This window comes from Taurulus bubalis (assembly GCF_910589615.1).
Source record: "Taurulus bubalis genome assembly, chromosome: 16".
Classification (NCBI taxonomy): Eukaryota; Metazoa; Chordata; class Actinopteri; order Perciformes; family Cottidae; genus Taurulus; species Taurulus bubalis.
In genome coordinates this window covers 12,917,083-12,931,657 of record NC_136604.1, presented here as the reverse complement: position 1 = coordinate 12,931,657, position 14,575 = coordinate 12,917,083, and the positions used below count along the sequence as shown (strand labels likewise).

General features: G+C 42.7%; 1 protein-coding gene across 1 annotated transcript in view; it reads right to left on the bottom strand.

Annotated features, from left to right (window-relative positions):
* The window catches only part of gabbr2 (gamma-aminobutyric acid (GABA) B receptor, 2), a gene marked incomplete at both ends in the record, with an annotated part of 156,504 nt that extends 142,559 nt beyond the window's left edge, over nucleotides 1-13,945 (bottom strand). The window contains one exon of the mRNA XM_079231766.1: nucleotides 13,631-13,945. Within this exon, the coding sequence (XP_079087892.1) occupies nucleotides 13,631-13,945 (315 nt within the window). The remainder of the gene's footprint in view (nucleotides 1-13,630) is intronic.
* Nucleotides 13,946-14,575: the final 630 nt, after the last annotated feature.

The following is a 14,575-nucleotide window of genomic DNA, read 5'->3' as shown; positions in this document are numbered from 1 at the left end:
TTGATGTCCTCTTTCCACACAATTTACATACATTAGAAGGCACTGCATCGCCAAAGGACCCTTTACACATTTGTCTGCCAAGGCCGAAAGGTGAAAACGCAATTGCACTAACACAGCCATGTTAAAAAGGCTTAAAACTTACATTTTAGCCTAATTTTTTCTTTTCTTTTTTTCTCCCACAGGAGACCTTTATGTTTTTAATGGCCATGCTAATTGCTAATGTTTCACTAGAATACTAATAAGGATAGTAATTAGTGTAACATGGACTGCAGCTCAGTGTGGAAAAGAGTTGTTTTTTCCTTTTAAAGAGCCTGTCAAATGGAACTGAAATCCCTGGCTGGGAGTGTATTTAAAATGATCATTTGGCGGATTGGAAACAGCTAGCCTAACACCATGTTGGCCAATAGACAGGTTGTTTACAATTACATCAGTGCAGGGTTGCAATAGCTCTGTCTATGTGAATATAAATGTTGATATGAATACGCCTTAGGAGTAATGTCCTCCATCCGTCCAGATGGCCCTTGGAATGATCTGCTTTACGTGGGATAATGAAATCTCACTCACTATCCAACTGCTTTCTATTGAATTAACGTGATATGCATCGTTCCTTCTCACAGCTTGGGATGTCATCAGCCCAACCAGCGCTCACCGTTCCTTGGGCACATCAATCACAGACAACTGAGGCAATCAAATCTTATGAGAGCCCAATAACCATCACAGTAGGAAGCAGGAATGATACATGGCAGGGGTGCTCTTGGTATACTGTAAAATGGGGGTCCCCCTAAATACAAGCTACCATTTTAAACACAAGCTGCCCATCACTCTCTTGTCACTGCAAGAGCTCAATATACTGGAAACATTAGTTTGGAAATCCAATTGCATTATCTAGCTTGTATAGTGTGTTGAAGTGCCTGAAAAAAGGGTGAATTCCCCAGATGTTCTTTTACCTTGGGATTTAAAACATAATGAAAGGATTCAATAAAAGATGGCTGCCAGAGGAAGTGGTGGCCAGTATCTTTTGGCAGCAGTGGTGAAAACCCCAAAAGCACATTCTTCAAGCATCCCACTGTGTCCATGAAACATCACATTATGGAAAAATCAAGTGAAAATATGATTTAACTGATGGTATGCAAGGGTATCATATTGTCAACAAGCAACGAGGGTGTGGCATCGATTGTTTTGAGATGTTTCCAAAAAAGAAGATTAAAAGAGGTCTTCTGCCATTCCGCTGTTTTTAGCCATGAAATCAACACCGTTGGGTTTCATGAACAGAGGAGCTGATTTCTGCTAAAGACAGTTGTGCGTTCAGATGTCAAGATATCAGCATGTAGATAGTGTTATCGCCGCATAAAATTGTCTGAGATGAGGATTATTAGATTATGCTAAATATATCCCCTCAGTCTATATTCAACATGTCAATTACAATCCAAGATTTACAGATTTACTATTTGAAGATGGAAATGGCTATTAATGGGCAGCATATTGATGTTCACAAGTCGGAAAAATGTCATACTTCAAATACTTGCTTACCTCAAGCAATCCGGGACTTGCTGTAAATTAATTTAGGTTATAGGGAAGTTAGCGTGCTACAATGGGACACATACAAATAACCGCCACTCTGACCATCCTGCTACGCCGTTTTGAATGGGAATGTTCGTTCCGACTCTCATTTATTTCTATTAACAGAATGTAAACTCTAGGTCATAGAGAAGGTATTGAGCTTTTGAAGCTTGTAAATTGGTGAGGGATGAATTTATGAATACAGATTGCCTCCTTGACTGTGCATTGTGGAGACCTGTTGTCTCGAGGTTGTAATTTATTTGTGACATGTCAAAAAGAAGCACATTTGATGAAATGGGCCCAAGCTGACATTGCTTTAAAGGCAGGGCTCTAGACTGCTCACCAGTAACACACAGCATCACCAGTGGTTTGTGACCATAGCGGAGTTCCTAACCCTGGAATTAAGTTCAAATGATAGTTGCCTGCTTATATTCTGCTCAAATGCCAACAACTGGACAACTTTGCTCTTTTTAAAGCTAAACAGATGTGATCAAAAGTACATCTAAGCATTTGACATGAGCCATCTATTACATCTGTAAGTGTCCCTCTTCTTGTACATTACCGAGCATGCTGCTCCACCTAATCACACACATCCAGTTAACCAGAATAGGCCTGCTGTCAATAAGAATAAAACGTCAATGCTTGATTTATAAGGCCCTGCATCTCATGGGAATTGTATCTACAGTGTTACTTTTGAACACACCATTTACCAATAAGTCTACTCCAGCAGTTTCTTACCAGGTCATTGTTGTTAAACAGACTCCGTATCGAGCCCTTTGTGAATAATCGTGTTGGATAAAGAACATACCCTATGCATGAGTTTGTTTGTGTGAGTTCATATGCTTACGTGTGTGTGTGTGTGTGTGTGTGTGTGTGTGTGTGTGTGTGTGTGTGTGTGTGTGTGTGTGTGTGTGTGTGTGTGTGTGTGTGTGTGTGTACCCTCTTCATCCAATAAAGAAGGCAATAAAAGTATCCGGCCTTAAAGTAACAGTTCATTAGCCAGACAGGCAGCCGCAGGTCCCTCCAATCAGGAACCCACCCCAACTATCAGCTGCAGTCTGACAGAGGCTCTGCAGCACTTAGCACACTGTGTGTGTGTGTGTTTGGGATTGAAGTCTGTTTGCCAAATGGAGTTGGGACTGTTCAACACAAAATGCAACCCACTCTTAGATTGTACTGCTTTTTTCTTCACTGACATAATACAATTCCACTGATACAACATTGGAAAGCCCAATTTAATCAGTTTTGCCATCCATTTATATATCTAGCCGTCCATGAAGACACACACACTGATACACAAACAAAGGCATACACACATGCACAAAGATTAGGACTGAACCACAGCAGATAGAGCTTGGTTGAAAATGATCTCCTATCATCATTGTGCAGCCTTTTATGATCACATGTGGCATGATTGCCTGCTTTGGATGGGCACAACAGATGTGTACCACTGCTACTGCATGGGCACTTAGGAAGTGTGGTAGGGGAAATGTGTATGTGTGTGTGTGTGTGTGTGTGTGTGTGTGTGTGTGTGTGTGTGTGTGAGTGTGTGTGTGTGTGTGTGTGTATGTGTATGTGTGCGTGTGCGTGTGCGTGTGTATGTGTGTGCGTGTGTGTGTGTGGGGGGGGGGCTACATCTGTGTGTGTGCTACAAATGTGTGTCTGTTGTTATCGCTCTTGGCACACAATGGGCTCACCAACTGCTTTCCGCTAGCAGGCCCGAGCAATCACGGATCAGGAAGTGTAGCCACTATGAGCAGCAAATGGACAAAGGTCTGATGTGTATCACAGTATGCTGGAGCAGAGAGCTGCAGTGAGCCCCATGTATGCATGCTGGGGCCTACTACCAGCAGAAAATCACAATAGTTACACTTTCACACAATCCTCTTACATGCATTTGGTGTGTAGTCAGTTAAAGCAGGAAAATACACTGAAAACCACACCGAGAATTATATTGTTTGATGACCGCAAAAATATAAATGGCACACAGGAACAGGAAAAAGCTAAACTCGAGCTGACAGTTGGTTTCCTTGTAGCTAGAAGAGCACAAAAGCATCAGATATTGCCAACAGTCTATTTCTGTAAAATAATTACTGTGAAGGCTGTGCTTCAGACAGGTGCTCCATGAAGTTCCTTATCGGTGTGATTGAAACTGTATAATCGCTCCTTTAGTAGAACCTCTAGAGATGAACAGACGAACAGCAGAGACAATGACATGTTTTGATATTCCAAAAAGCAAACCTGTGTGTAAGACAAAAGGTAGAGACCTTGAATGTGGAAATGTGCGAGTTTGGAATTGCTTCTATTGTGTACAATTTACAGATCATGCCCATTTTTTCTTTTTTAAACAATACAAAAACTGCTGTGCAAATATTGCATTTTGGTGAAAAAGACTTACATCCAATGAGGAAAGTCAAGCTACTACACTGGAAGGTTCTTTGAACTCATCACTGGAATAAATTGACAGTTCACTTTTCAGCTTATTGTCTGATAGTTTAATAGCATTCTTTAATTGTGTTTAAACAGTGGGAACGCCTTCATTACACCTTGACAGAATGGGCTCTAGTGATGCGGCTGGTGAGTGACAATTACTCCTTCATGTGTCGGGAATTTTGGGACGTTATCCCATGGAGGAAACGAAGGAAGAATGTTGTGCATTAATGTATGTTGCGATAGATTCAAGTAGGTCTAAATAAGCTACATGACAACAAATTGTAAATATGTGTTATTAACCATCTATTCTTCTATTATTGTAATAACGGAAGCCGTCTAAAGTCGATTGTTTCTCAAAGCCAGCTAAGGTAGGGCAGCACAGCACCCTGGTGCCCTCTGTTGACCAGCCGTTATGGCCAGCCATTATTACTTGTTGACATTACATGTCTTTTGGGCTTTGTGTGTGTGTGTGTGTGTGTGTGTGTGTGTGTGTGTGTGTGTGTGTGTGTGTGTGTGTGTGTGTGTGTGTGTGTTAAGATTAATAGATTAATAAAAAAGGTGTGTGCAGGTGTAGATGCATGTCATGGTGAGAAAGATCGAGATAAAGCAAGAAAGGCCATTATTCTTCTGTGGCACCTGCCGCAGTCTCCGCACATCCCAGCTGTGGCCATAACAACCAACATGCCCTCTGGGAACGAGTGTTAAGTGTTGTTGACCCGTGGGAACCGGATGCCCACATGCCACAATCACACACATTACGTGCTGCCAGTCACCCAAGTGCACGCACACGCATGCACACACACACACACGCACACACGCACGCACACACGCACGCACACACGCACGCACACACGCACGCACACACGCCAGGTCACCAGCAGTCAACCACATCCTGCATGTGAACTTATGCAAGCGACAACATAAAGTCACTTTGTCTTTAAGTGCACACACCATACACACGTGCCCACGTGCACACACACACATCCCTTCTCAAGGAGCAGACTGGGTTAGGCTCTGGTTTTTTGGCAAAGAATTACATGAGCTTTAATGTAATTACAGGACTGACAAGGACAGACTCTCTCTGCTTATTGCTCTGTGCTGGGCCCCCTTGAGGGCAACAGACAGGAGCACGCACAGAGTACTTGTCCAATCTCTAATGACGACGGCACACCCTTTCCACGATAATCCTTTCATTTCTGTCCACTCACGGGAGAGGGATAGGGTGGCAGGGAGATGAATGTGGTGTCTGTGAGTATGTGAGTATGTGAGTGTGCGAGTGTGCGTATTACTCATATTGCAGGGACATAAAACTGTTACACAGTCACATTGTACTGACTAGCCTTCAAAATGCATGTCCCCATAATGTAAATCATCACATTTTAAGATGAAGACTTGGTTTAAGGTTACAGTAAAGCAAGGTTAAGGCAAGTCTTAGGATTAGGCTGGTAATGGTTAGGGTAAGCCTTCAAGAAATGACTGTAAGTCAATGTAATGTACTCTAAAGAGGTAGAAATGCAACTGTGTGTGTGTGTGTGTGTGTGTGTGTGTGTGTGTGTGTGTGTGTGTGTGTGTGTGTGTGTGTGTGCGTGTGTGTGTGTGTGTGTGTGCGTGTGTGTGTGTGTGCGTGTGTGTGTGTGTCAGGGGGAGGACTGATGAGTGAATGGAGCAGACAGGGATGGAGTAAGTGAGGGAGGTAAAATGTTAAGGATAAGAGTATAATGATGCCTAACGAAGGCGATACTGAGCAGAAAACAAGTCATCCTTGAAGAAGGTCATCTGATGTGAGAGGACTTCTTTGTTTAAAGATGAAACATCAAAAACAATATTAAAGGCGGAGCAATACAACAAATGTGACCCCCTCTCACACATACCACCTCTTTCTATTTTCACACTATGCCACACACACACACACACACACACACACACACACACACACACACACACACACACACACACACACACACACACACACACACACACACACACACTTCTAGTGATGGAAATTCTCCTGTGGAACAGCAGGGCACCTCTCTTGGGGTTGGTAACCATAAGCACACAAACACATTCTCCTGGATCTTGTCTGAGTTCAGTAAACAGACTAATACATGAGGGATAGCTTTCTGGATGGACTGCACCATTATGGCCAAACATTTTAAACGTCAATATCGCTATTGATCACATCAAGCCAAAATCGTTATTAATATTCAATTGATTGTGCAGACCTAATTCTGAAATCACTTCCTAACAACGACAAAAATACTGAAAGAATCCTCCAACTTCCACCACATTTGGAAGTCAGAATGATGGATTGAAGCGGATAAACATTCATTGAGTTAATTGTCTGTGCAAATGGCTTGGCTAGAGATCAATGGCAGCTTTATTGATGGTGCAAGCCATACAGACTGACTGACAGCAGCCATCTTCTCAGAATTTTCAGCAGCACTGAATAAAGATGAGATTTTCATGCTCATCCGAGCTCTCATCTATCGCAACTTTTAACTTGCATTTTCAGTGTTTTCTTTCGACAGTTTATCTGCCTCACATTCCATCTCTCCTCTCTAAACCTCCCCTTTCTTGTCCTCCTAAAGTCCCTATTTTCTGCTAACCCCACCTCTTCAACCTTTGACCCTACCTCCATTTTCAAGGGTGATTTACAGTGTGTATACCTCCCTCACAACCACAGCCATGTAAATCAGAGCAGCCATTGTGCATCTGGTTGACAGTAGAGTCGAAGAGAAAAGAAAAGAAAGAGAAAGTCGAGGAGGGGTGTATGCCAACAGATGTCTCATCATAGCACCTGCTGGGAAAACACAATAGGATAGCACAAAGAAAAGAAGATTACAATTAAAAAATAAAAATGTAATTTGAAAAAGATAATTGATTATCACAAACTGAATTCATTCAGGCTTTTCCTACCATAGTGTGTCGCCGGTTTGTAATTAAAATGCAATACATTTGGGGTAAACATATGTGGAGTTTTAGATACTGTATTCATCTATTTCAATCTATTTCAGTATAATGACAGCAAAAAAAGATGTGCAGTAATGACAGTGACACCTTTAGCCACCGCATACTTGTTAAAATTTCCGCGTGAGACACCAGTCCAATAGCTTGATTTGTAACAATATCAGTGTGGGGCGCTTGGGTCCTTCTCCAAGAATCACATTCACCAGCCACTTAGATATTCAGAGCCCTGCACACACATCCGTTGCACGGACCGTTTCCCATTCTTTCTCAACCTCCAGCAGCACTCATGCACAAACGTACATTTCGACTGCTTTGCAAGCAACCAACGAGACTTGCCTACGGTGCTTTTGAAATTGAATTCAGCCGCTGCCTCTCTCATGCGATTAGCCCTTGACTTGGTCAGCACATCAGGCCCTGCGGGGTGACTGCGCAGACATGAGATAATGCCAAAACCTCTCTCTTGCTCTATCAAATTAACAACATACTGACATAAACAAGAGATTCAGTCAAACATACTGTAATCTACTCCAGGCAAATGCAAGGTGCAAGGTGGAGAAGGCCACAAGGCTAATTTGTTTATGTCACACTTGCACTCACATTTTGAATTTCAGTGCTCCGAATACCAATATTATACAAAGCCGGGCATTGTGTTATTAAGACATTAGCAATAAGATGTTGGCCTCGGTCAGTGTGGACAATGTACCAGAGAAGAGCAGTCACACTTGACGCATTTCTTTTTGTAACCTTTAGGACAAACCTCTGGGATCATCAGGAAAGACTGGTTAAGAGGCCGGGTTATCAAGGTTAATATGGGTTGGTAGACAACCAACCCATATAGAGCTGTCATTTTACGTACTGGTTTTGAATACAACACTTGCAAGACTGCACAAAGTCCAGAAGGTCAACCGATTCCCTTTTTTGTAAAAGAAAAAAAAAAAGCTTCTTAGGTCAGATTCTACCACTGTATTGCCTTAATGAGAACTTTTTCTTCAACTCACTAAAACTAAAAAATTAAAAAGAACGAGATCAGGAAAGACAAGATTTAAATGCATGATACAGAGAGAAGTCAATTGTTTTTGTCATGTTACACAGGTTTCAGATGATTGATGAAAATAGTTTTTAGTGAGGTAGTGGTTTTGACTACTTTCCAAGTGAGGGGAAGATGAATGGAGTTACTGATGTTGTATAAAAGCAATTTGATTACGAAGTGATTCTTATTGGAACTGAACAACACTTCATGTCTAACTGCTCAAATGACCATATTGTTGTGACTTCGGGCAGTGCTGCAGGGATGCCAGTTGAAAACAGCCATGACCATATGTGCTTTGTGTGTGCGTGCGTGTGTGTGAGAAACAGGTATGTGTGTAGTGGTGTGTGTACAAACATACAGTATGTGCATACTTCCATTCATCTATGTGCCATGATACTGTCATCAAGCCAGCTTCAGGGCACATTAGAGACACTTTTAATCAGGAAAGTTCACATTTGTGGTCGTCTTCCTCGAGCCCCCCAGGCCACTGGCAGCCTGACTGAGACAAAGGTCAGCAATTACAGCTCGAATGTAGTATCTTTATTAGACTGTAGCCTCACATTTTGCTTGAATCAGAGTTAAAAAAAATTGTATAATAAAAAAATTGATATCATTGACACAACAACACAATATCTTGGGAGCCTTTAACTGATTTAATATGCATACCTCATTGCATTCAGTAATTGCTTTTTTCTTTTCTTTTTTTACATTGCCATTAAACTATACAGCCTCACAGAAAACACAAATGGCATCACATTATGATCCAATAAGAATTAAGAGGCTGACCATTTCCTCTTCCTGCACAGAAGATGATTTAATCCTATTTTGGGATCTCCATCTCATAGCCCTACACATCTCTTTCTCTCTTGCCTCTCTCTCTGATTCTCCCCTGAGATCCTGTTCGTTCTATGAGAAGGGCGGCTGCACATTGATCCCCACTATCTGTGTCGGGTCAGTGGATACAGCCACACTCAGCACTTTCTGCCTAGAGAGTATAGCCAGGCTGTCACAGGCTGCGTTTCCTTACAATCCTCGAATTTTCGCCCTCTCCTAGGAGCAGTGACAGGCAATCTTTGTGAACCCCCTGGGTCACCGCCTCAGCGCTGAATGGATGTCAGATATTAAGATAATATGTGGCATACAATATGAGACCCTGACATACAAGATGTCCACAGGCACTGCTTCATTTGGCCTATGTCAGATGGTTTTACACAAAAGCTCAAAGGTGAGTTACAGCATTTGAATCAATAAGATCAGTAAAATATATATAAAGGCCGTAAACACAGGAGCAAATTCTCCTCAAATCTAAACCAGCTCGTTTTGACTCGAGACCTGTGCTTAGCAGCATCCGAACATCCATTATGGAAAACCTGTTTCACTGAAACGTAACTTCTTCTGACAAAATGACAGAACGCCTTATCTGCACTTAGGTGGGGGTGCACCTCCTCCTGTGAACAAGTGTACTGTACGGTCGTTTCAGGCTTGCCAACATGAACACGGATGTGACATGTTGCATGTAGAGCTCAGAGGAGAGCAAGAGAGTGCCTTATCTCTGAACATAGGTCGCTGCTCACATAGACGACCCGTAGCATTGCATGAAGGGACAATAATATACTATAAATAACCATCTGCATATTGTATCTGGCGGGCAAGATCTGATCGCCAACTGCAGACTGTCTGTCTTGGTGGTTGTATTGGTTTGTCTTTAAAAATACGTTAAGTTCACTCTTCTCCGACTGCCAGAATATAGGAAACGTGATTGCACATCCGGTTACAAACACAGCAATTAAAGTACAAGATATATTGTTGTTTTTTTAAATAATGACAGAAAAGAAGATTATAAGAGTTGATATCCAATTTCTCGTTGCCTTAGATGAGACTTTTCACCTCTTGTCATTACAAGTCAAATGTCCTATTCCACAACTGACAACAAAAGGTGTTGGATCACTGCAGATGTTTAGTAGAGCTGTCATTTTACATACAAAGTTATATTAAAAACAATCCCTTGAATAAAGGGAAATGATCTTACTTCCGCTGCCTTTATAAAACATAATTTTCTGCAGTTATAATGAATCATATACATGTTAGTTCTCATTTGTTCAAACTTGATTTTTCTTTAAAAGTGACAGCTCTAATGGGTGAAATGATATAAATCTCCTATGCCTGCAGAAGGCCTAATGAAAGGATTCAGACTTTCTGCGTCCTCTTTTCTCCCCAATTTCGTTCAATCTGTGAAGCGGCAGGCCTGTTTCACAATTGTATCTCATTATCCTCAAACAGTTCTTGTAACTTAGTTCATCATTAACAGCATTAACAGACCAGTCTTCACAACATAACCACTACAGAGTATCACTATGACTGTGCTATACTAACAGTACACAGGAAGAGCAAACCTTTATGGAATGAAAAGTGTGTATGAATCCATTCACATTCATGGTTACCATTTGCATCTATTGTCTGATGTGTGTTTTTCAATGCCACCACTCGAAAGCACCTTCTTAACTATTCTGGTAAAAAGTAGTGCTCTTTCCCCGAGTGGCGGCTCTCCGTCACACATTCAAAAGGCGGCCGGGCGAACTAGCGTAGCTTAGCCTAGAACGCTCTCACTGCCCAAAGTCTCCCTTCCATCCTCTTCCAGTCCTCCCTGTCCTCTCCAAAGCTTTGATCCTCTAAGCCTGCAGAGTTACAGTATCATTCCTCGGTTACACTAAAACCCACACTCACACATCTAGAGCTGTGGTGGAGGACCAACTCCTGCTCCAGCATTAAGCCTCCCAGTTGATATAATCCATCCTGCTTCTTTTCTACCTGCAATGCCCTGGGTTTAAAGCAAAGATGTATTATCATCTGAATTTGCCTCAGCCTGCTACAATGCCTTTATTGTTGAATCCTTATCTTAGGAATCTAGCTTACTCCTGATCAAACTGGTTCCACAGGAGCCTGCATTAGATCTCCAGGCATTCTCTATTAGGACATCTGCTCTTCTTCTAGCAACTGCTTCTTTAATCCTGCAGCAACCAGCTACCCAATTCTAGAAGCACAGCCTCAGCATTCAGGCCTGTTAGTGTTTGACAGCCCCCCAGTGCCTCAACATCCCCATCATCAGCACCAGCACCACCCAGTTCCACACCACCAGGGAATGGACTGGGCCTGGTCAGTCTACCCATGGCTCCACCGACGGGGATAAAGGGATAAAGAGCCGCTGCTCAGGGACTGATTACTTACATCTGCCAGGCTAAATCCTGGTGCCTCCACATACACATCCACATGTGTGTACAAACAGTACAGACACACACTTGGCCAGATGCAACAAACGCACTGATGCATGCATTGTTTTCTGACAGAAGCATGTGGTATGTAGGGAAGCTATGTGCTTGTCAATGTGTATGTGTGTGTGCGTTCAGGACTTTTATTCACATGTAAGCAAAGGATGATTTGTCAATAAAGGGGTAATGAACACTGTATGATAAATTGTTAATAGCACAGCCATCACTGGCTTCACATTACAGCTCCTATAAACATGTATTAGGCTCCAAAAGCAATATAGTCAACAACAAAGCAATAACTCTGTCCTGAGTGTCGAGACACTACACTTCAGAGTGCTTCACTTGATATGAACAAACAATAATAGTTTCTCATGTTTTAAGATGTTATTGAAATCCTGTTTCCCCCGCTAAAGTCTCTGACTTTAACATTTTCTGTAAATATATAATAACAATATGCAGCTGCAGTAATATATTTCCATTTGCAGTTCACAGAGCCCTCAGTGGTCCATTGTTGACTTTAACCATGGCAGGATGTGCCAGATGATTTCCAATGGCTTGTAAACTACACTCTGAGTTGTTGGCAGAGCATTTTCTTCTTAAGAGTTATTAAAGCCAGAGCTACCAGGCTACCACTTGGCAATGTTCTTCTTTAACACAATTCATCTAGTACAAATGCATGTCTATAGGGTCTGCAATTACCAGAATAAGGAAAAAGGAAGTGTTGACTATTTGTTTCAGCATGTATCTGTATTTGTTGAGGGGAACACTGGAGGTTTTAGTGCAGGTGTCGAATATCTTTAATTTAACATTCCCAAAAACATGATCAGAGCTTGGATTTTCAGATAAAACAAAACAAATGTCAAATACCATGGGATTGGCAGTGCTAAAGTGCAACAGACCACAAAGTCATCAAATAACACTGTTCTCATGAGTTCCCATTGATTGTCAGTATTAGAAGGCTGGCATCACTATTAAACCCTACCAGCGAGCGGATGTCAGGCTGGCCCACCGACCTCGTGTTTGCAGCTCATCTTTCTCTCCCGGGGAGTAGAAAGCGAAAAAATCATAACTCTCATAAGAGCATATTAATCCCATGGTCTGAGCGCATGCCGCCAGTGAGGGCTTACCTCTGTCAACAGAGATGTGTGTGCTCTTGCAGACCGACACACCTGTGCACATACACTATACTGAATAGGTGCTAGACAGGAAAACCAAAAGATTTGGATCAACCGGAGATTGAAATAAAAAATTATGAATACAGTTTTTTTTCTAGTATTAATTAATTTAAGTAGCTAGTCAATGGCATAATGGAATTGCAAAATAGTTATAATGTTGCTGAATTGTTAAACAGATATGTCAAACTGTCAACATCACGTATTGGCATGCATAACGGCTGCAGCAGCTTTAAACTCCTACATTGCATTGTGTCTTCAAAAGCACTTCAATCACTTTAGAAGGCCACTATGAGTACTGGCACAATTCAAATAATTAAAGTGTAAACAAGCCATAGAGCACATACCTACAATGTCAAATCATGCAGATATTGAGTGATGACTAAACTTCAAGGACTTTAACTAGAGTGGTATATTATTAATGTTATTGTAAATAAACAGATGTTAATTTGGAGCTGGCAGTGAGATGCAGCTCCTGACAAGGGTGCAAGAAATCGTACACCCAATTACCGCCATCTTCAGGCACGATGAGAAGCAGCCTTTGAATCGTTAAAAGATACACTGATTCGTGACTAAAAATATTTATAACGCAAAGCCATCTTCATTCATACACACATCGTATAAAGTGGCGGTCACAAAAAGACCGAATGCAGCGTTTTAATTATCATCCAATAGGGCGACGGGGGTGACATGTGTAACATCAAACAGCCTTGACATTCTGTGTCATCCGGAGATTGCGGTTACCATTAACACTTCCAATATAGGGAGAGCACGAGAGAGTGCTTTTGGAGTGCCCGGGTGATGCAGTGCCTTATGATGTCGGGTTACATATAAAATGCACCATCAACGACAAGCGACAGCAGCGAGAGAGACGAAGATAAGATGTGGGCATCAACAACGTGTTGTCATTTAAGGGGGGAGAGAAAGCAGTTGACCTCTGCGCAATGAAAAACATATCGACAACCAGGCTGCACATACACCAAACATGACAGAACCAGCGGTTCCCCTTGGACGCACAATGTGTGGAGCGCTGCGGGGCAGAGCGCGCGCGCCAGACACACACACACACACACACACACACACACACACACACACACACACACACACACACACACACACACACACACGCATATACAAGTGTTTTAAACAAGTCGGAGCCAAACAGCAGCAGCTTATGGAAAGGATTTAGTCTGTTGGTTTACCTCGGTGTCATAGATTTTGGTGATGAGTGAGAACGAGTACTTCCTGGACTCCCGTATGTGCTGGATGGCCAGTTGGACCGCCGGCTCGATCCCCTGGCTGATGCTGCTCATCAGGGCCGACTCGTTCATGGGCATAAGAACCATAATGGGCAAGTTTTCCCCGTCCCGGGCGAACCAGCTGTTGTCCTGTCCGTGTTTGGTGCGGTCGTTACACACCTTGGCCAGGGCAGGGTGAAATATCAAAACAGAGAGGAGCAGGCATCCCGTCGGGAGGAACATCTCCCAGCCGCTGCAGTCCCTCCGGGCTGGGGCCATGCTACCGTGCAGGGTGACCAAAATGCGATCCCACCGTAACCCTCACTGTTTGGGCATCGCAAATTCGAGCTCGTCCGGGATGCTTAGACGCCCGCCCGTTAAGTAAATCGTATTTCAAAACAGAGGAGACACGAAAGCCGCAGCAGCCCCTGCAGTGGGAGAACTCGTCGTATAGATTATGACTGCAAACTGAGACAAATATTTCTACTCTGTAACAGTACCTCTGTGAGAATATTCCAAGGGCGCAGAGATTCGCGTTGCAGAGGGGAAGCTATTGCCTTTCGGTGTCCGTCATCCAAATGATCGCCAGTCAAAAACAGCCCTGTTTCAACCCACCCTTCACCATTAAATTGAAACACTTATCTTAGAAGCACAAGAATGTTCTGAAGGATGTCCCAAACAAGGAGAAGACCCCCAGTTAGTGTCGACAGGAATCAATCACTCTCGTTGACAGTTGCGGATACAAAAATCTCCTCCGAAGTAAATTCCAAGCCAAGAGCTGGCTGTGGGCTTCCCTGCCAAATGCTTAATATGAAAAATTACGAGACAACGAAGCGATAGGGGAAAAAATGACTAAAAACAAACAGAATGATGTTGAAAGATTGACCGCAAAGGTCCGAGGCGGAGATG